This window comes from Dendrobates tinctorius, unplaced genomic scaffold (genome assembly GCF_039654945.1).
Source record: "Dendrobates tinctorius isolate UK_male_01 unplaced genomic scaffold, ASM3965494v1 ptg000007l, whole genome shotgun sequence".
In the NCBI taxonomy this organism is placed as follows: Eukaryota; Metazoa; Chordata; class Amphibia; order Anura; family Dendrobatidae; genus Dendrobates; species Dendrobates tinctorius.
In genome coordinates this window covers 44,828,652-44,851,931 of record NW_027361675.1, presented here as the reverse complement: position 1 = coordinate 44,851,931, position 23,280 = coordinate 44,828,652, and the positions used below count along the sequence as shown (strand labels likewise).

At 45.3% G+C, this 23,280-nt stretch overlaps 1 protein-coding gene across 6 annotated transcripts in view; it reads right to left on the bottom strand.

Moving 5' to 3' along the window:
* The window catches only part of REPS2 (RALBP1 associated Eps domain containing 2), a 301,690-nt gene that overhangs the window by 42,152 nt on the left and 236,258 nt on the right, over positions 1-23,280 (bottom strand). For 3 of the 6 annotated variants that reach the window (XM_073574109.1, XM_073574097.1, XM_073574104.1), the window contains exon 16: positions 18,257-18,337. The exons of the other annotated variants lie outside the window; for them this stretch is intronic. In XM_073574109.1, coding sequence (XP_073430210.1) covers positions 18,257-18,337 — 81 coding nt within the window. The remainder of the gene's footprint in view (positions 1-18,256; positions 18,338-23,280) is intronic. 6 annotated transcript variants of the gene reach the window in all.

The window sequence follows — 23,280 nt, the reverse complement described above, 5'->3', positions numbered from 1 at the left end:
TTTTAGATTTTTTTGTTGTTTCCTGCTCAATTTTCTACTGTATGTAACCTCCGAAAAAACACAAAAATTTAGCTTGACTTGAGCTGATACACATGCATGTTCTGCATGTGTACCAACTCAAGTCAAGCTCAATTTTTGTGTTTTTTCTTTGTAACTTTGCATTCTGTGCAAGCCGGGGTGTGGCCTCCCTCTCCTGAACTGGAAATTGTGTATAAGGCTTCACCAGACTGATGTTTCACTGGTTGGGCCCAGTCATTTTGTCTGCCCTTATTCACACACTGAGGTCAACATTGACACATGGTAAGGTTTTAATATTAGACAGTGTAGGACTGCCTCGATCAGAGTTACCTTGTCATGGTGGGATGGCTTTTATGCTATTTTTTGATTAAAAAAAGTATTATTAAAAACTCTGTTATTTAAATGCATTTTTTGATTTTTATTTACTTAGTTACAGCAAGGATTTTGCTTACTTTTTTTTCTTGTATGTTTTGTATGTAACCACCGACAGATTTTTGTTTAGGCGTTTTTCCAGAATTTTTGTGTTTTTTTTTATTTGAACTTTAAAGTAATTTATAAAACTTAATTCAACAATAAAGAAACGGTTAGTGATTTTTCAGGAAAAAAACATTGGCAAAATGCTCAAAAAGATGCTAAAGTGTCTTTCCGGCAATCTTTTGAGCTATTCAATTGATTTCTATTATAAAGTATAGAGCATCTTCAGAGAGGTTTTCACATACAGTATGTTCATTCTCTTGAGCATTTAGTTAGCGTTTATGAAAGACAGTTTTTGGTGCAAAATCCGTCTGAAAAAGATGTTATAGTTTCCAACAAGTTGGTGTACAAACAGTTGGTCTCTGCCTGCAGACAGCCATCAAGATCCCTAAGAATTTGCTGCCTTTCCAAATACCCATTGCGATCATACCTACTACTTTTGTGGTGGTCATCTAACAAGTAATTTCATCTCTACAGCTGCACTGATGAGAAATTACATGAAGCTTCTCTGCTTTCTAAAGCAACCTAATGCTGCCTTCTAATTAGGTTACAGATACACGGCATCTTCAACAGCTAAATCTTTGAAAATCGAAATATATTGGAAATTCTTTTCAGAATTTACGATATGTACAATTTTTTATTTACGAAGGAAAATTTGAAAACACACAACAGACTGCATGAAAATCAGAGTTTAACATTTTTTTTTATTTTAGATTGTTTATTTAGATTTTTGCAGTCCCATGCAAATCTTTAAGTACTGCAAACATTTTTATGCCTGGTTATAACTTTAAGGCAAGATCTCTTGCCGGTAACAGCATGGTTCATAAACGTTGCACTAATGGAAAGAGAATTTCCTTCTCTGCTTCTCCACCCTAGGTATATTTCTGCTGTTATCTAATGTCGTAGAGGAGTTTTTGGAACTTCTCAGGCACGGGCCGAGGTGTGATAGCATAGTTGCTAACAGTACAATACATAAAAAAACAAGCCATGGCTTAGAAAAACATTTTGATCCCTTTCTAATCATTCCTGTGCTATTTCGAGGGCAGTAATAAAATATCTTAAATTCTGCAATTTGAGACCTCACCCAGATGTCCGTTTTTCATGTATTTGATATATCTGTGTTTTCTACAGGTAGAATATGTACCTAATATAGTGTATGGTGCTGTTCATATATTTGTGGCTTTTTTTGTGGATCATGAATTGAATCTGCACATGAAAAGAGACCCACCTGATGGGATGGAGCTATCCATGCATATGCTGTAGAAACAAGCCCATTAAGATATAGAACACTGATTTTCTGGCCCAGAAATCATCGTAAAAAATTTGCCACACTGAAATATATTTGCAGCCCCTGAGTAGTCTTACCGAGAACATGATGTTCTATGTGCACAGAACGTGTAGCCATTAAATGACTATATATACCGTATATATATTTATACACATGGGTTGCTTATTTCAATAAGCTTTATTTATAGGCCTTGACAATGCTTGTGTTTAGGATGTCCTTAAAGTGCCATCTAGTGGAATGTGTTGTTAATGTATGAATATTCTGAATAAAGAGAAATTGACAACAGGATTACTATTTTATATGATAAGCAGAGTAATAGTTATAGTTCATATTACAATATATTAATTCATTTTTTAATTAAATACAGTACATGTACCGTATATGCTGAATGTCTGTTTACTGCTATTACACTTTCATGTCATTGACTCATTTTTCCATTTACAAGGAATTATGTATTGTGGATTTCTTTTGCAGATAACACTTGCAAACTCGATCTTAAAAAAATAAATATAAAAATGGTTGTGGGTGCTCTATTGAAATAGACTGAGGACCAGACTCTGCCAATGTGACAGGACTGGATTCAGGCATCACTAGTGAGCTGGACTTTCTTTTTTTCGACATCCTAATATGCCTTCATGACCTGTTCGACAATCATGGTGAGGTGGATTTTTCTACTGGTGATCAAAAGTGTGTGGCCATGTCATAGCCGGGCCTGTTGCTAGGCATCTGCCCATATGCAGGTTGGCATGACTTGCACAGACTGTTCATTAAGGAGGATAATGTCATTTAAATCTTAAAGGGGTTGCCCTTTACTGGACAACAGCTTAGTAAAGAAGCACTCTCAGCCAAAATATTAACCCCTAATCTTTTCTAAATATGTATGTTATGTAGTGTAGATACATTAAAATACTTACCGATTGCCATCTTTCCCAGTTTCCAGTGTGGCTCCAGTCCTCTTCTGGATCACATGACTTCAAATCAGACTATCCGGATCACAATGGGCTTTATGTGTGGTCTGACAGTCGCTTTCCTAATGTATGTCTATGGACCCTCGTTTGTAGATTCAATAGGTTTACACTGGTGGAAGTATCATGACCCACACAGCGGTCTCTGTTAATCAGCAAGGAAGGATGGGAGCAGTGCTGGAAACCGGGGAGAATGATGTTTGTTAAGAATTTTAGTACACCTACACTACTTCACATACATGTTTAGAAATGATTAGGGAATAAAAAGTTTTGACAGGAGTACTTCTTTAATAGCACAAGTGTGCAACATACAATAAAGAAAACCCTCGGCCGGTCACCTGACATAAACAATGCTACATGACTGCTGCAGCCAATGATCAGCCTCTGGTTGGCGTTAAGCCTTCACTATTCTGGCAGAGTGGAAGAAATCACTGTTATCCTGCTTTGATGGAATAGGGAAGGCTGCAGTCACATGCCCTTACATCAGGTGGATCGGCAGGGGACTCATAGCTGAGACTGTAGATAAATTTTGTGATTTTTCATGTTATGCTGCACTCGGACTATTAAAAAGAGTCTGTCAACCCCAAAACTCAAATCACTTATGCATTCATATTGAATGCCCCCTCAATTTTATTCCTACGCACCTCCCATTGTGTTGACTGAGATAGAGAACTCACCTGCACACACTGTGCAGAGTTGGGGATTCAATTCAGGCATTGCTCCAAAGCGAACGCTGTCAATCAACATAAGTTGAGGTAAGGAGCACTGCAATTGAGGGGTGAAATTGTGCAATAAGCTCTTAGCCACACTGAGTGAACATCAAGGTCTCCTCATTAACATATTCAATAAAACATTTTTTTTCATGTAAAATGAAATAAGCAAAATCTACACTACAAGTATGATTTTTATAGGGGCCACGTCCTGTACATGAATGTGTAAATAGTTTATTTTGAGTTTGGGGGTTGACAGAATCCCTTTTATCCCTTCACCTCGAAGCCTGTTTTAACCTTCCTGACCAGGCCAACTTTTTTCAATTCTGACCAGTGTCAATTTATAAGGTAATAATTCTAGAACGCTTCAACAAATCCCACCCATTCTGGGACTGTTTTCTCGTGACATGTTGTACTTTATGATAGTGGTAAAATTTGTTTGATAAGACTTGCGTTTATTTATGAAAATATCAGAAATTTGGAGAAAATTTTGAAATTTTCAAACTTTTTGTATTTATGCCCTTAAACCAGAGAATTACGTCACACAAAATAGTTAATAAATAACATTTCCCACATGTATTACATCAGAACAATTTTTGAAACATATCTTTTTTTTGTTAGGACGTTAGGTTAAAAGTTGACCAGCAATTTCTCATTTTTCGAACTAAAATTTACGAAACAATCTTTTTTAGGGACCACATCACATTTGAAGTTACTTTGAGGAGACTATAAATGCCGAAAATACCCAAAAGTGACACCATTCTAATAAATGCACCCCTCAAGGTACTCAAAACCACAGTCAAGAAATGTATTAACCCTTCAGGTGCTTTACAGTAATTAAAGGAAAACATGAATATTTAACTTTTTTTTTTTAAAGAATTTACTTTAGACCCATATTTTTACAAGAGTAACAGGAGAAAATGGACAGGCAAAAATGTTGTGCAATTTTTCTTGAGCACGCCGATACCCCATATGTGGTGGAAAACTACTGTTTGGGCACATGGCAGAGCTCGAAAGGGAAGAAGTGACGGTTTGGAGCACAGACATTGATGGAATTGTCTGCATGCACCATGTCACTCCTGATGTGCCTAAACAGTGAAATCCCCCACATATGACTCTATTTTTTAAACTAGATCTCTCAAAAAATGTATCTAGATGTGTGTTGAACACTTTGAACCCCCAGGTGCTTCACAGAAATTTATAACGTTGATCCGTGAAAACAATTTTTAAAAAAAATCTTATTTTTTCCACAAAAATGTTTTTCAGTTCCAATTTTTTTATTTTTACAAGGGTAACAGTAGAAAATGGACCGCAAAAACTTGTGCAATTTCCCCTGAGTACGCAAATACCCGATATGTGGTGGAAAGAGTGACAGTTTGCAGTTCAGACGTTGATGGAATGGTCTGCATGCCATATCATGTTTGAAGAGCTCCTGATGTGCCTAAACAGTGGAAATCCCTACATGTGAACCTCAAAGAAATTTATGTAGATGTGTGGTGAGCACCTTGCACACCCCCAGGTGCTTTGCAGAAATATATAACGCTGAGCTGTGAAAAAAAAAATCTAATTTTATTCCCACAAAAATGTTTTTTTTACCCTCAATTTTTTTATTTGCACAAGAGGAACAGGAGAATAGTGACGACAAAAAATTGTGCAATTTCCCTTGAGTACGCCGATACCCTATATGTGGTGGAAGAAATGAAGTTTGGAGCGCAGATTTTGATGGAATGGTCTGTGCACGCTATGTTATGCTTGGAGAGCCCCTGATGTGCCTAAACTGTGGAAATCCCCCTCAAGTGACCCCATTTTGGAAACTACACCCCTCAAGGAATTACTTGTAGGCATAATTATAGTAATGATAATAAAGCATTTGGTTTTACTGAAATGGTGTAGAATTTTATAATGTGTTGGTATGTCTAAGTTGTCTGGAGTACATCAGATTATAAAAGTGTCTTGTGCCAACAGGGTAAAAGCAAATGTTATCAATTTATAGACATGTGGTACGCTTTGAATCAATCCTTAATGCAGACTCTTGGAGCAAACTCTGCATCTTTTTTGTGATCTTCCCTTCTTCACTGTTTGAGGAGCCTCTAGTGGAAAATGTTGACCTGGGACGATTCAGGCACCATCAGTTTCAGAAGTATTGGGACCCTCATCTTCCTGAGTGCCAAGCATTAGGGCCTTGATCACTACCTCCTGAAACTGATGGATGGTCCCTGTATTGCCTGCAGATCGAAGCAGCACAAATGCATTTTACAGTGTCATCTGTACAATGTCTACGGCCAATTTTTTGTACCATAATTTTGCTTTCCTCATTGCACTGTATGGGCTGAGGACTTGATCTGAGTGATCTACACCCCAGAAGTACTTATCGTAATCCAGGATACAATCTGGCTTTGGGACTTGTGTTGTGATACCTCGGCCATTGACAAGGGAGCTGTTGTAAGGCTGTATGGTGGTCAAGATAAGGACATTCCTCTTGTTCTTATACTTGACCATCAGGATGTTGTCACTGCATTGGGCTCTGCCTTCGTCCTTTCTAGGCAGTTGCCCAATTATCGGCTTAGGGAGGCATTTCTGATTTTTTTGCACAGTGCCACATGGAACTGTACCTCCGACAGAGAGGGTCTTGAAGAGTGGGATGCTGGGGTAAAAGTTATCAATGTAGAGGTGATAACCCTTATCCAGCAGTGGGTGCAGTAATTCCAACACAATTTTCCCACTCACCCTCAGGACAGAAAGGCATTCAGGGGGTCAATCTGGGAGTCCTTCCCTTCGTAGACCCTAAATCTGTGGGTGATCCATGAGGTACTCTCGTAGAAGTTGTACAGTTTAATTCCGTACCTGGCTCTCTTACTGGGCAGGCATTGTCGGAATCTAAGCCTCACTGAAATGAACCAGAGATTCATCTATAGTGACATCCCTTTGCGGGTTGTACGCCTCAACAAATTTTCTGCTGAAGTGTTCTACTGGCCGAATTTTATATAGATGATCAAAGTTAGGATCGTCTCGAAGAAGACACTGCACATTATCACTATAATGCCAACATTTTTGCATCGCTTCAAACCGCATGTTGTATTGCCGAAACTCTGGTTTTCTCACTATGCCCATATGCAGTGTAATGTCCCAAAATGTGATTATCTCTGCTGCATTTACAGGGGTCCATATGGCGTATGATGACATGGGATTTTGGGTGAAAAATTGATGGGCGTACAAATTTGTCTGGGCCACCATAAGATTACTTCCTAGCTGAAAAAGAATTTGAAAAAGTCAATTTCTATGAAGCCTGTAACGTCAAATTAGATTCCTGAGCTACCCATGAAATCCGGAATAACAGGCTGATAATTTTCGGGAGATGAAGTTTATATGGGATTGATTGCTGTAGGGGTTGCCTGGGTCCTTGGGCACTTTGCTGGGGGTCCCTCCAGCACTGTATTCCTTGTCTTCTTGATGAATGGGATATGGTCTTCTCCATCTTCTTGATGAACGGGTCATTTTTATTTTATTCTTCAAAACACTAGGGATCTGTATGTAAGTGGTGCTTTTATACGTGTATTGTGTGGGGCTTGTGTAAAGGGTACTATTTATTATAAAAAGGAGAGAGAAAAAAGTAAAAAGGAAAAATTTAGAAGAAACACTTAAAAGAAAAAAATGAAAAGAAAAATCAATAAGTAAAAAAAGTTTGTATAAAAAAAAATTACAATGACCTTAACTACACTAATGTCCTACAGATAGAGTTATTTGACGCTATTTTTTTTATTTGCAAAGTAAAAACGGACGTTACTAACACTGTGGCGTACTCTCCCCTAATGCACTATCTATAAATTTATTTGACGCTAACTATTCTTTTTTTTTTGCAAAAGAAAAACAGACTGACGTACGTTCCGCTAGTGTACTAGCTAAGAATTTACGTGGCAAATAACAATACATTTTTTTATTTTGCAAAAGTAAAACACTAACTCCCTACTACTAACTCCCTACTAAGAAAATTGGACATCACTAACACTGCGACATCTGCTACTCTATTACACTACTTTGCTACCTATAAAGCTACTCTGCACTAACTACTATTATTTTTTTCTAAAAGAAAATCGGACTTCACTAACACTGCAACGCCCACTGCTCTAATACGCTACTTTGCTACATGTAAGGCTACCATGTACTAACTACAATTTTTTTCTAAAAGAAAATCGGACATCACTTACACTGCGACTTTCGGTACTCTAACTAGCTAAAAAAGAGAAAAAGATCAAGGACTAATTTTGTCCATATCCTATTATGAGATTGACCACATATGTTTATACATACCTTTTATTTTGGCCTATCTCTATATGATTACTGATTTTTTATTGGGCATCATGATTGGTCTATAGAATAGCACTACTAATTAGTTGGATCTACTTATATGTACATTATATTGAGTATATTGTCAACTATTTGTTTTTAAAACTATATATGTTGTTTCTTCAATTCCAACACGTGTGCTTCACATGTTTCTATGACCACCTTTTTATGGATTCTTTTGGGTGGTCCCTGTCTTTTATGCATTAATTAGCTGAAGAGCCCGGCGCTGCCCGGGCATAGTAACTAACTACTGCTAGTTGTAACAAATTATAATAATTATATATATATATATAAAGCTGAGTGTATAGCCCCGCCCACTCTGCATAGCCACATTCACTATAATATCATACATCCTCCCGTCAGCCAGTACTACCAGACTACTACCCCTAATATCCAACATCGTCCCATCAGCCAGAGCCACCGGGCTACTAATATCCCACATCATCCTGTTTAAGCCACAGGACTACTACCCCTAATATCCCACATCATCTCGACAGCCAGAGCCACCAGACAACTACCACTAATATCCCACATCATCCCGTCACATCCACCGGACTACTACCCCTAATATCCCACATCATCTTGTCAGCCAGAGCCATAGGACTACTCCCCCTAATATCCCACATCATCCCGTCAGCCTGGGGTCAGAACCAGAGCGCTGAGTGGAATGGTCCTAACTTCCATACCGGGGATCCCTTTAAGAGAGGCCTGGCGTCAGAACCAGAGCGCTGAGTGGATTTGCCCTAACTTCCATACCAATGATCCCTTTAATAGAACCCTGGGGTGAGAATCAGAGCGCTGAGGGATTTACTCTAACTTCTGTACAGGAAATCCCTTTAAAAGAGCCTGGGGTCAGTACCAGAGCATTTGAAGGCAATTGCCTGACTTCAATACCGGGGATCCCTTTAAGAGAGGACTGGAGTCAGTACCAAAGTGCAGATTGGATTTGCCCTCACTTCCATACCGGGGATCCCTTTAAGAGGGGTCTTCGGTCAGAACCAGAGTGCTGAGTGGATTTGCCCTAAGTTCCATACCAGGGATCCCTTTAAGAAAGCCTGGGATCAGAACCAGAGCGCTGGATGGATTTGCCCTGCCTTCCATACCGGAGATCCCTTTAAGAAAGGCCTGGGGTCAGTACCAAAATGCTGAGTGGATTTGCCCTAACTTGCACACCATTGATCCACGGGAGGGGGGAGATTCATTTCTGTCATGTGCTCTGTGCTCTTTTCTGGGGGGCAGACAATGGCTGGGAGATTATGTTCCCAGGGATGCTAGATTTCTCCGACCATGTCAGTGTCTGCTGAGGTGTTGTCAAGTGGGAAAACTTGCTCATAGCAACTAATCACAGCTCAGCTACTTTTAACCAGCTTTGGTGAAATGACAGATGCTTAGTGATTGGTTGCAAGGAAAACTGTTGATCATAGTAACCAATCACAGCTGAGCTTCTTTTGAACAGCTGTGGTGAAATGAAAGATGCTTCGTGATTGGTTGGTGATACACACATACATACATTCATTTTTATATATAGAGATTATTATACAGTTGTGGCCAAAAGTATTGACACCCCTGCAATTTTGTCAGATAATACTCAGTTTCTTCCTGAAAATGATTGAAAACACAAATTCTTTGGTATTATTATCTTCATTTAATTTGTCTTAAATGAAAAAACACAAAAAGAATTGTCCTAAAGCCAAATTGGATATAATTCCACACCAAACATAAAAAAGAGGGTAGACAAAAGTATTGGCACTGTTCGAAAAATCATGTGATGCATCTCTAATATGTGTAATTAACAGCACCTGTAACTTACCTGTGGCACCTAACAGGTGTTGGCAATAACGAAATCACACTTGCAGCCAGTTGACATGGATTAAAGTTGACTCAACCTCTGTCCTGTGTCCTTGTGTGTACCACATTGAGCATGGAGAAAAGAAAGAAAACCAAAGAACTGTCTGAGGACTTGAGAAACCAAATTGTGAGGAAGCATGAGCAATCTCAAGGCTACAAGTCCATCTCCAAAGACCTGAATGTTCCTGTGTCTACCGTGCGCAGTGTCATCAAGAAGTTTAAAGCCCATGGCACTGTGGCTAACCTCCCTAGATGTAGACGGAAGAGAAAAATTGACAAGAGATTTCAACGCAAGATTGTGCGGATGTTGGATAAAGAACCTCGACTAACATCCAAACAAGTTCAAGCTGCCCTGCAGTCTGAGGGTACAGCAGTGTCAACTCGTACTATCCGTCAGCGTCTGAATGAAAAGGGACTGTATGGTAGGAGACCCAGGAAGACCCCACTTCTTACCCCGAGACATAAAAAAGCCAGGCTCGAGTTTGCCAAAACTTACCTGAAAAAGCCTAAAACGTTTTGGAAGAATGTTCTCTGTCAGATGAGACAAAAGTAGAGCTTTTTGGGCAAAGGTATCAACATAGAGTTTACAGGAGAAAAAAAGAGGCATTCAAAGAAAAAAACACGGTCCCTACAGTCAAACTTGGCGGAGGTTCCCTGATGTTTTGGGGTTCTGCCTCTGACACTGGACTGCTTGACCGTGTGCATGGCTTTATGAAGTCTGAAGACTACCAACAAATTTTGCAGCATAATGTAGGGCCCAGTGTGAGAAAGCTGGGTCTCCATCAGAGGTCATGGGTCTTCCAGCAGGACAATGACCCAAAACACACTTCAAAAAGCACTAGAAAATGGTTTGAGAGAAAGCACTGGAGACTTCTAAGGTGGCCAGCAATGAGTCCAGACCTGAATCCCATAGAACACCTGTGGAGAGATCTAAAAATGGCAGTTTGGAGAAGGCACCCTTCAAATATCAGGGACCTGGAGCAGTTTGCCAAAGAAGAATGGTCTAAAATTCCAGCAGAGCATTGTAAGAAACTCATTGATGGTTACCGGAAGCAGTTGGTCGCAGATATTTTGGCTAAAGGTTGTGCAACCAAGTATTAGGCTGAGGGTGCCAATGCTTTTGTCTGGCCCATTTTTGGAGTTTTGTGTGAAATGATCAATGTTTTGCTTTTTGCTTCATTCCTTTTGTGTTTTTTCATTTAAGATAAATTAAATGAAGATAATAATACCAAAGAATTTGTGATTGCAATCATTTTCAGGAAGAAACTGAGTATTATCTGACAAAATTGCAGGGGTGTCAATACTTTTGGCCACAACTGTATAGTATATAAAAAATAATTATTTTATTGATTTTTTTTGATTTTTTTTTTCATTGTATTATCATTATTTTTTCTTCAGTGCGGGCACTCATGCACACTGTATCATCCTGCCATTCACCTCAATAAAGGCATTTTACATAGTATCTACTCTGGTGCCCCTGTTACTACTTCGGTGCTGCATTCCATGTCCTGTGGTTTCTTTTTGTTTTTTTTGGTGAGAATGCAGCCCCTGAAGAGGAGTACATATAAGCCGCATGTCAGGAAGGGGTTAAATAGTTGTCCATTACTGGACATCACATCCCTTCAATTTTTTGTTGTTCCTTGAGGTGTCTGGCAGAGGTTTACTCTCCTCTCCCCATAAATAATAAATGTATGCTTGGCAGAACCCAGTATGCATGTGCAAAAAGGAGTCTAAAGAGATAGTTGTCAGCCAAACGCAGTTATCTGATGCATGACATAATATTGGTACAACCTGTGCAACCACACAGGGCCCAAATGGTAAGAGGCCCATTTCCACTACCAAAGATGGTGGAATTATGCATTTTGATGAGCTATTGGGCAGCAAAGGGCCCATATACTGCTTTGGTATAGGGGCCCTTTTCTGAGTTCACCAGTGATCTGATGTGTATACAGGCTCGGTCTGGCCTGGCGGGGTAGCGGGTAAATGCCCGGTAGGCCCCGAGGGGTTGCTGGGGCCCTTTTAAAATACTGCCCCTTTAATGCCGTGGGCCCTTTAAAAGCACGTCCCAGCATTTGCAGGGACGCGCGTGCACATTATAACATAGCGGGCGCTGGGCGTCCACCCTGTGAGGCCCTCTGACGCTGGCTGGCTCTTGTTCCAGCGGCTACACAATGACTCACCGCCCCCCGGCTCCAGGACCTCTCCGCATGACGTCGGTCACTGTGTTCTTGCTGGGCAGTGACACGGCACCGCGCTCTGCTTTCTGGATGCCTAATAGCTCTCTGCTCTCCCTGCTGCTCCCGCTCGCTCCTACGCAGCGCAGCTCTACTCTCTCTCTGGCTGCCAGCTCCGGTGAGTAAAGTACTCTTGGGTGACCGTGATGGTCCTGACTCCTGAGTCTGTGTCCTCCTCCTCCTGTCAGTCTGACTCTGTCTCTGCCGTCTCCCGCTGTCCTGCAGTGCCGGCCCGGGCCCAGCTCTGTTGTGGTGTGTGATTGTGTTTGTGGGCTTCCTCTGTCATACTCCTGCCCTGCGGGTGGCCTGCCCTGTGTAGAGCTGCTCTGCACCTTCCCTGGTGATGGGGCCCCACTGAGAGGAAAAATAGGTTTCTGGGGCCCCACGCATCAGTGGTCGCCCCTATGCTGTGTTAATAGTACGTTACCATCCTCTCTGGAAGTGCCGGCTACCTGATGGGGTCCCACTGAGAGGAAAAATAGATTTCTGGGAGCCCCCACGGTGGTCGCCGACGCCTATGCTGTGTAAATTACACAGCATAGGTGTCGACGACCACCGTGAGGGCCCCCAGAAACCTATTCTTCCTCTCATTGTGGCCCCATCAGGTAGCCGGAACTTCCAGGGAGGATGGTGAGATACTATTACACTTAGTGTAAGTGGTAATAGTATCTCACCATCCTCCCTGGAAGTGTCGGCTACCTGATGGGGCCACAATGAGAGTAAAAATAGGTTTCTGGGGGCCCATGGCGGCCGCCTACGCAGTGTGTAATAGTATATCATAATCTCACCATCCTTCCTGGAAGTACCAGCTACCTGATGGGGCCACAATGAGAGGAAAAAAAGGTTTCTGGGGCCCCATGGTGGTCGCCTACGCAGTTTAATAGTATATAATTCTCCTCACCATGCTCCCTGGAAGCTGTGCCGGAGCAGAGGAGGCCATAGTATGCTGCATGGAGGAGCAGGGGGGCCATAATGTGTTGCATGGAGGAGCAGGGGGGGCCATAATGTGCTGCATGGAGGAGCAGGGAGTTCATAAAACTATATAAAGGAGCAGGTTCCCCATAATACTGTATGGAGGAGCATTATATGGGGCCCATAATACTGTATGGCGGACTATGTGGTTGCCCATATTACTGTATGGCGGACTATGTGGTTGCCCCTAATACTGTATGGCGGACTATGTGGTTGCCCATAATACTGTATGGCGGACTATGTGGTTGCCCATAATACTGTATGGCGGACTATGTGGTTGCCCATAATACTGTATGGCGGCCTGTGAGGTGCCCAAAACACTGTATGCTGGACTATGAGGTGCCCATAATACTGTATGGCGGACTATGTGGGTGCTCATAATACTGTATGGCGGACTATGTGGGTGCTCAAAATACTATATGGCGGACTATGTGGTTTCCCATAATACTGTATGGTGGACTATGTGGGTGCTCATAATACTGTGTGGAGGATTATGTGGTTGCCCATAATACTGTATGGTGGACTATGTGGTGCCCATAATACTGTATGGAGGACTATGTGGTTGCCCATAATACTGTATGGCGGACTATATGGTTGCCCATAATACTGTATGGTGGACTATGTGGGTGCCCATAATACTGTATGGTGGACTATGTGGTTGCCTATAATATTGTATGGCGGACTAGGAGGTGCCCATAATACTGTATGGTGGACTATGAGGTGCCCATAATACTGTATGGCGGACTATGTGGGTGCTCATAATACTGTATGGCGGACTATGTGGGTGCTCAAAATACTATATGGCGGACTATGTGGTGCCCATAATACTGTATGGTGGACTATGAGGTGCCCATAATACTGTATGGCGGACTATGTTGGTGCTCATAATACTGTATGGCGGACTATGTGGTGCCCATAATACTGTATGGCGGACTATGTGGTGCCCATAATACTGTGTGGTGGACTATGTGGGTGCTCATAATACTGTATGGAGGACTATGTGGTTACCCATAATACTGTATGGTGGACAATGTGGTTGCCCATAATACTGTATGGCGGACTATGTGGTTGCCTATAATACTGTATGGTGGACTATGAGGTGGCCATAATACTGTATGGTGGACTATGAGGTGCCCATAATACTGTATGGCAGACTATGTGGGTGCTCATAATACTGTATGGAAAACTATGTGGTTTCCCATAATACTGTATGGCGGACTATGTGGTTTCCCATAATACTGTATGGTGGACTATGTGGGTGCTCATAATACTGTATGGAGGACTATGTGGTTGCCCATAATACTGTATGGTGGACCATGCTCCCTGGAAGCTGTGCCGGAGCAGAGGAGGCCATAGTATGCTGCATGGAGGAGCAGGGGGGCCATAATGTGTTGCATGGAGGAGCAGGGGGGGCCATAATGTGCTGCATGGAGGAGCAGGGAGTCCATAATACTGTATAAAGGAGCAGGTTCCCCATAATACTGTATGGAGGAGCATTATATGGGGCCCATAATACTGTATGGCGGACTATGTGGTTGCCCATATTACTGTATGGCGGACTATGTGGTTGCCCCTAATACTGTATGGCGGACTATGTGGTTGCCCCTAATACTGTATGGCGGACTATGTGGTTGCCCATAATACTGTATGGCGGACTATGTGGTTGCCCATAATACTGTATGGCGGCCTGTGAGGTGCCCAAAACACTGTATGCTGGACTATGAGGTGCCCATAATACTGTATGGCGGACTATGTGGGTGCTCATAATACTGTATGGCGGACTATGTGGGTGCTCAAAATACTATATGGCGGACTATGTGGTTTCCCATAATACTGTATGGTGGACTATGTGGGTGCTCATAATACTGTGTGGAGGATTATGTGGTTGCCCATAATACTGTATGGTGGACTATGTGGTGCCCATAATACTGTATGGAGGACTATGTGGTTGCCCATAATACTGTATGGCGGACTATATGGTTGCCCATAATACTGTATGGTGGACTATGTGGGTGCCCATAATACTGTATGGTGGACTATGTGGTTGCCTATAATACTGTATGGCGGACTAGGAGGTGCCCATAATACTGTATGGTGGACTATGAGGTGCCCATAATACTGTATGGTGGACTATGTGGGTGCTCATAATACTGTATGGCGGACTATGTGGGTGCTCAAAATACTATATGGCGGACTATGTGGTGCCCATAATACTGTATGGTGGACTATGAGGTGCCCATAATACTGTATGGCGGACTATGTTGGTGCTCATAATACTGTATGGCGGACTATGTGGTGCCCATAATACTGTATGGCGGACTATGTGGTGCCCATAATACTGTATGGTGGACTATGTGGGTGCTCATAATACTGTATGGAGGACTATGTGGTTACCCATAATATTGTATGGTGGACAATGTGGTTGCCCATAATACTGTATGGCGGACTATGTGGTTGCCTATAATACTGTATGGTGGACTATGAGGTGGCCATAATACTGTATGGTGGACTATGAGGTGCCCATAATACTGTATGGCAGACTATGTGGGTGCTCATAATACTGTATGGAAAACTATGTGGTTTCCCATAATACTGTATGGCGGACTATGTGGTTTCCCATAATACTGTATGGTGGACTATGTGGGTGTTCATAATACTGTATGGAGGACTATGTGGTTGCCCATAATACTGTATGGTGGACAATGTGGTTGTCAATAATACTGTATGGCGGACTATGAGGTGCCCATAATACTGTAAGGCGCACTATGTGGGTGCTCATAATACTGTATGGCGGACTATGTGGGTGTTCAAAATACTATATGGCGGACTATGTGGTTTCCCATAATACTGTATGGTGGACTATGTGGGTGCTCATAATACTGTATGGAGGACTATGTGGTTACCCATAATACTGTATGGTGGACAATGTGGTTGCCCATAATACTGTATGGTGGACTATGTGGTTGCCTATAATACTGTATGGCGGACTATGAGGTGCCCATAATACTGTATGGTGGACTATGAGGTGCCCATAATACTGTATGGCGGACTATGTGGGTGCTCATAATACTGTATGGCGGACTATGTGGGTGCTCAAAATACTATATGGCGGACTATGTGGTTTCCCATAATACTGTATGGTGGACTATGTGGGTGCTCCTAATACTGTATGGAGGACTATGTGGTTGCCCATAATACTGTATGGCGGACTATGTGGTTGCCCATAATACTGTATGGCGGACTATGTGGTGCCCATAATACTGTATGGTGGACTATGTGGTGCCCATAATACTGTATGCTGGACTATGAGGTGCACATAATACTGTATGGAAGACTACGTGGTTTCCCATAATAGTGTATGGCGGACTATGTGGTTGCCCATAATACTGTATGGCGGACTATGTGGTTGCCCATAATACTGTATGGCGGACTATGTGGTGCCCATAATACTGTATGGAGGACTATGTGGTGCCCATAATACTGTATGCTGGACTATGAGGTGCACATAATACTGTATGGAAGACTACGTGGTTTCCCATAATACTGTATGGAGGACTATGTGGTGCCCATAATACTGTATGGTGGACTATGTGGACCCAATCGGCAGAATGTGGAGCTTTTATCCCCATTAGACTGGAGTGGCATGTCTGACTTGATCACTGATCCAGTCATTCCCTCAGTGGCTGAACTTGTTTTTTCATAGAAGACCCAAAGAGAATGAATGGAGCTTCGGTCAGATATCCCACATGCCACTCCATTTTAAAATGGGGATAAGTGTCCTATCAGGGATAAAGCTTCCTCATTCTTCTAATCGGTGCAGTTTCTAATGGTCGGACCTAAGCGATCACCTATCCTATGGAGCCCATGGATCAGTGATAACTTGTTTTAACCAAAGAACCCCATTAATGTAAGCTACTGTAATTATACATCCCAGTTATGGGTGCGCATATTAGATGTGCAGGAGCCGCCTGTGTTTTACAGCCGATGCTCCACTATAATGGGGATAACGACTGACAGATATTTGCATATAACTGTAGGGTGGGCCCCTAGGTCCATTTCCCTGGTGGGCCCCAGACACCCCAGTCCGACCCTGTGTGTATAGCCATCTTTAGAAAGGAGTACAAGGTTCTCAGGATACTTTATATACTGTAAGTATTAAGTAAGAACAGTTCCATGTTCCTTCCCTAAGTAATATGTTCCCTTAAACAGATGCACTGGCTTAACAGCCTTGATAAATAAAATAAAATTTTGAGATACTTTAACAGATATTGCAAAATGTGGCACCCCAGGAGTCCAGTTGCCACAGTGGCATTGCCTCCCTCACAGGGGAGTGATTTCATGCCTGGAAGCAAGGAGGGGTTCCCTGACTAGATAACACTTACATCCAACACTTTTCCTGACTCCAGACCAGAAGGGGGAGCTCTAAACCCGGTTTCAGGGGAGCTTCTCTATTAGTTCTGGCCTGGAGGAGGGGTCAGTCAGTCAGTGTCTGGGACTGAAAGAGACAGAGCCTGCGTGAAGAGAGGAGTGAGGAGAAGTGAAAGAGAACCTGTGGAATGGAGCTGTGATCAAGCTCACTCCAGAGTACAGCGCTAGAAGCTGGACGCCGGAGCCTTTGGCTGATGGGTACAATAGTCCCAGCAGCTAAATCAAGAGGGCAGGGGATTGCAGATCTCCTGGCCCAGCAAACACCCTAAGGCACAGCAGCAGACCAGAGTCCGGAACCGCCATAAAGGAGTGACACCTGCAATAGGCTCAAGCTGCCTGCCATACGGGCACGTACTTCAGAACAATAAGGAACAGAGGACTGAGCATAGCTTTAGGCAGCAAGGACCTCACAGGACAGCGCAGTAAGGAGGCCTCAAAACCCATCTGGCTTAGTGGATCCTAAGTTGCTTCTAGGCTCCCCGGACCTCCATCGTCACCTGTAACTAGTGCCCCGGCCTGCACTTCAAACCGTAAAAGTGTGGAAACTGCACCCTGATTTGTCCTCGGAGTTATTTACTGTGCCATCCACCCTGCACTACATCCATCATCACCATCTTTAACCATATAATTGCCCTGGGACTAAGCTCTACCTGTGGAGAGCTGTATCAACTCTGCTGCATCACCATCAGCCCCAGCGGTCTCTTTAAGCAGCATTGGCCATCCTTAGCCGAGTACCACAGGTGGCGTCACGAATCATTTCTTATAAACTTTATTTCCCCTTAAATCATCATTTTTCATTGGACGCCCAGGGCCACGAACCGGGTCACTGCTGCAGAGACTCATCCCCTTAAGAACCGGCCCGGTACCAAGTATCCCCACGACCCTGGCGGGCACTCCAAAAATCTGTAGGAATTTGGGAAATCTGGAATAAGAATAAAGCAGGAACATGAAAACTAAGGCTTGCAATTTCCATACCTGTTCTTGTGACTTGAAGTCTGCAAAAGTTGTCTGATGAATGTGTATCTTTTGATCAGTGTTATTGTTGGGGTAAGAAAGCTGCCAAGACACATAAAATAATTAATGTTAGGTATAACTACAGTATAGTTTCTTCTCTTATGAGATGTAAAAATGTCTTTCCGGTCCTGAGAGCTTGTTATGATGTACTAGCCTAAAGAAAATGCCTTGACCTACAGTCCAGACTGCTTATCTCACAAGCTTGTCTAGACGGCACACAAATGTAGCAAATCTCAGTATTAGGCTACTAACATACGTATGCCCTTATTTTGTAATGTATAGTAGTAGCCTGTACCTGCATGAGCTTCAGATTTCACATGAAATCTGAACAATTCTTTCAGAAATGGCCGGAGTGAGCCTCCCAACCCCCTGGAGGAGGCGTGGGCGGAGGCCAACATGACGGGGGGTTGGAAGTTAGTGAGGGAAGGGGAAGGGTTAAAGGGGAGGGGGAGCTAAGGGGTATTTAAGGCAGGGTCTGGGGGGTGCCCGCCCTCTGTTCCTGTTTTCCCACCTCCTGAACAGTCCCACAACTTACCGGGATGTCGGGAGTGGACCAGGCCCTGGACAGACTGCGGGCGGCAGCGGCAGGGCAGCCTCCTGGCTGGCTGGAGGTGCAGGTGGCCGGCCTGCTTCAACGAGCGCTGGGGCAGGCCGAGGTGAGAGAACGGAGGCCTCGGCGGGCGCGGCCTCCAGAGCGGCTATCCCCCGACACCGCTCCCCGGGCCTCGCGTCGCGCGACGCTGCCTTCCCCGTCTGGGGGTGCGCGGCCTGGGAGGAATCCTCTCACGCGGCGAGGCCCTGCGGCCGCGTCCGGACCTTCGCCCCGGGGCAGGAAGGGGGCGGGGCCGGCGCGCGCCCGACTTCCGGCAGCACCAGGTCCTTCGGGGGCCGCGGCAGTGGTGGACGTGCCGCGCGGCCTGCCTCGGCGGGCGCTTCGGCCGCCGGCAGAGTGGCGGCCTGCCAGGCGGCAGGGCCGAGTCGGGTCGCGTCCCCCAGCGGTGGGGGGGAACTAGCTGGAATGGGGGGGCGCTGCTGCGGTGCCCCTGCAGCGGCGCTTGCCTCTGACCCCCCGAGAATGTGCCACAGCCCTATGGCTGCAGCGGAACCGGAGGGCAGCCCGGCGGAGTCGGGGCCGGCTGCCAGAAGATTGGAGCGGAGGACACTGTCGGGCTCCCAGTTGCCGTGGGGGGCCCTGAGCGACCGGGTGCCTCGCGATGGCTTGGCTGAATTGACCCTTGGCGGGGGGAGGCCGGAGCCTTCATTTGTGGGGGTGCCACGGCCCAGTTCCGTCGGGGGGATCAGGCCTCCTACCCCGGCTCAGTCTGCAGGGGTGTTCGGGCCGCAACAACGAGGCGGTGAGTTCGATCCAGGATCCAGGATTTCCGGCTGGAGGGCACACAGCCCCCTCGCAGCCCGGTGAGTATGCGTCTATGTCCCCTGTTTGTCACCCGCTTTTGTCTTCGTCAGTGGTGGTAGGGGGCCCCTTAGCAGAGTCCGGGGGCGGTGGGGTTGAGGCTGGTTTGAGCAGTTCAGGGTCGGCCGGGGGAGTATGTGATATGTTGGCGGATGTGCGCAGCTTGCTTTTACGTTTGAAGCAGGGTTTTGTTGGGTCGTCACCGGTAGCAGCGTGGGTTGGGCCACAGGGTGGCGGGTTGGCGGGTCAGGGCGCGGCTGCGTCGGGCCCTTGTGTTGGCACGCCGGTGTCAGTGTCGGTGGAAACTGAGAAGGAAAAGGAGTGTCATGTGCATCTGGATGATCGGGCGCATGGCGAGGTGTATGTGTGTTTTGAAGGTTCGTTGGGGGCCCATCTGAAAAAGGAGGCGAAAGAGCGGATTTGGAAGGATGAATATGTGGAAATATTTTCGCTATTGCCTCTTGAGAAGTTTAATTTGGACAAAAGTAAGAAAGAGGATAGCAAAAAGGAAGAGGAGGAAAAGCGGAGGTGGCGCTTGATTCCTCAGACATTTGTAAATTGGCAGCAGGCATTTGCCATTTTGGAGAGTGTTATCGGGGAACAGGCCCCTGATAATTGCTCCGCGTTATTTTGTTATTTGGATGCTATCGGGGAGGCTTATAGAGTTTATGGCGGTCAGGCGTGGCTGCGGTATGGCGAGCAGTTTCGTCAGAGGAAAGCTGTGCGTCCGGCTCTCCGCTGGGACCAAAAAGACATTGGCTTGTGGATGCGTGTGATAGCGCAAAATAAGTCTGGGAGTTCCTTTCTTGGGGGGGGCTGGAAGCACCAGCCAGAATAGCGGCACTGCCAGCTCTACGAGTGGTGGGGGTCAAGGGCAGTCGGGAACGCACAAGGCGGGTGTGTGCTGGCAGTTTAATGACGGCCAGTGTAAGTTTGGGGCCAACTGTAAATTTAAACACCTCTGCTCAAACTGCAACGGTACTTCACACGGGGCATCAAAGTGTTTCAAGAAAGGGAAGTCCAAATCGGGCGGGGGTAATTCGCAAGGGGGAGACTCCAGTGAATCTGGAAAGGATGGTCCCCAATCTAAATAGATACCCTGATAGGGTAAGAGCGGGGCTGTTGTATTCAGGTTTTCAGGAGGGTTTTCGGATTCCAGGTCCTCCGTTTGAAATCCCGTTTGTTTTAAAAAATTTGCGCTCTGCTTTGGAGCATCCGTCAGTTGTTTCGGAGAAGATCCGGAAAGAAGTTTCATTGGGGCGCATGGCGGGCCCTTTCGTGTCCCCTCCTTTTCCGAATCTGGTCGTTTCCCCGTTGGGGGTGGTTCCGAAGAAGGAGCCCAATAAGTTTCGGCTCATTCAGCATTTGTCTTACCCACGGGGGAGGTCGGTTAACGACGGTATTGATCCGGAGATTTGTTCAGTGGTATACTCTTCATTTGATGAAGCGGCGAGTTGGGTCCGGAAATGTGGTCGCGGGGCCCTTATGGCTAAGACTGATGTTGAATCCGCTTTTCGTTTGCTTCCGGTTCACCCAGACAGCGTAAGGTTGTTGGGCTGTTTCTGGGAAGACAGGTTTTTTGTAGACAGGTGTTTACCTATGGGTTGTTCCTTGTCTTGTGCGTATTTTGAGGCTTTTAGTTATTTTCTTGAGTGGGTCGTATGCGACGTCTCTGGTTGTGATTCGATAGTTCATTATTTGGACGATTTCTTGTGCATTGGCCCAGCGGATTCTTCACGTTGTCTCAGGATTTTGAAAGCGATTGAGTGGGTGGCGGATCGGTTCGGGGTTCCACTGGCTCCCGGAAAAACTGAGGGCCCCAGTACGTGTTTGCGTTTTCTGGGGATCGTCATCGATACTGTTGAATGGGAATTTCGGTTGCCGGAGGACAAGCTTGATGATTTGAGGTCTGAGGTGGTTCGTGCACGTCGGTTGCGGAAAATATCGTTGCGGGACCTTCAGTCGCTGTTGGGAAAGCTTAACTTCGCTTGTCGGGTGATGCCGATGGGTCGAGTTTTTTCACGTAGGCTGGCTAGCGCTACTTCGGGGGTTCGGGCTCCTCATCATTTTGTGAGATTGTCGGCGGAGCTCAGGGCCGATTTGGTGGTTTGGGAGTCCTTTTTGGAGAAGTACAACGGTCGTTCGTTGGTAATGGCTGATGTGGTTTGTAACGATGCTTTGGATTTGTTTACGGATGTGACAGGCGGATTCGGTTTTGGTGCCTATTTGGGAGGGCAATGGTGCGCCGCTCAGTGGCCTGCTGCTTGGGTTTCGGCGGGGTTGGTGCGTAACATCACGTTGTTGGAGATTTTTCCGATTCTGGTGGCTATTCATTTGTGGGGTCAGGAGTTTCGGAATCGGCGCGTTCGTTTCAACTGCGACAACATGGGGTTGTGAGCGCGATTAATGGTCTTACTGCATCGTCCCCTCCAGTGGTCAGAGTTTTGCAGAAGTTGGTGCTAGAATTTTTGTTTTTGAATGCGCATGTGACGGCGACGCATGTGCCTGGAGTGAAGAACGAGATAGCTGACTCTCTCTCTCGCTTACAGTGGGATCGTTTTCGTTCCTTGGCCCCGGAGGCAGAGTTCGAGGGTTTGATTTGTCCGGAGGAATTGTGGAGGGTGGCTTACGAGCCGCGGAGTCACTGATCGTATCGTCTTTGGCACCAAAAACCTGGGAGGCCTACCGGAATGTGTGGTGTACGTGGGAAGAGGTCCTTACAGCTGGCTCCACCAGTGGGGTCAGGCTTGAGCAAGAGGGTCTGTTGTTGTCATGGTTGGGGCAGGGCGCAAACGAAGGTTGGTCTCGGGCAAAGGTGACACGTTTGTTGGCCGGATTGTCTTTCAGTTTTCGGTTGCGCGGGTACAAGGATTTGATGAAAACGTTTTTGGTTAGACAGGCGGTGAAAGGTTTTCACCGTTTTCGGGGGGGGGGGGTGATTTAAGGCGGCCCGTGTCGTTTAATATGCTTGAGCAATTGGGACTGGTTCTGGGATCGGTATGCGCGGATGGTTATGAGGTTGCGTTGTTTCGTCTGGCTTTTTCCTTTGCATTTTTTGGGGCACTGCGGATTGGGGAACTTGTGTCTCACAATAAAGAGTCTGTGGGCGGGTTGTTAGCCAGGGGTGTGACTTTGACTTCTCAGGGCGTCGAATTTTGGCTACGTAGGTCAAAAACGGACCAGTCTGGAAAAGGCCGTCGAGTTGTGTTGGGTGTTGTGTCTGGTTCCGGAATGTGCCCGGCTCAGTGTTTGCGTAGATTTTGGGACCTTCGTCCTAGTCTGGGCGGATCTTTGTTGTGTCACGCAGACGGTGGAAGTCTGTCTCGATATCAGTTTGGCGCAGTGTTTAAGAAGTCAATTCGGTGTTTGGGATTGGATTATTCTAGGTTTGCTTCTCATTCTTTTCGGATTGGTGCGGCGACTGAGGCAGCTGAGCGTGGTTTGGGTCCCTCTTTCATACAGCGCATCGGCGGGTGGAGGTCTAATCGTTATCGTAGTTATGTTCGGCCTTCAGGTGTGCAGGAGGTGTGCCCGGTTGGTGTGGTCCATGGGGTAGATTAAATGTTACAAG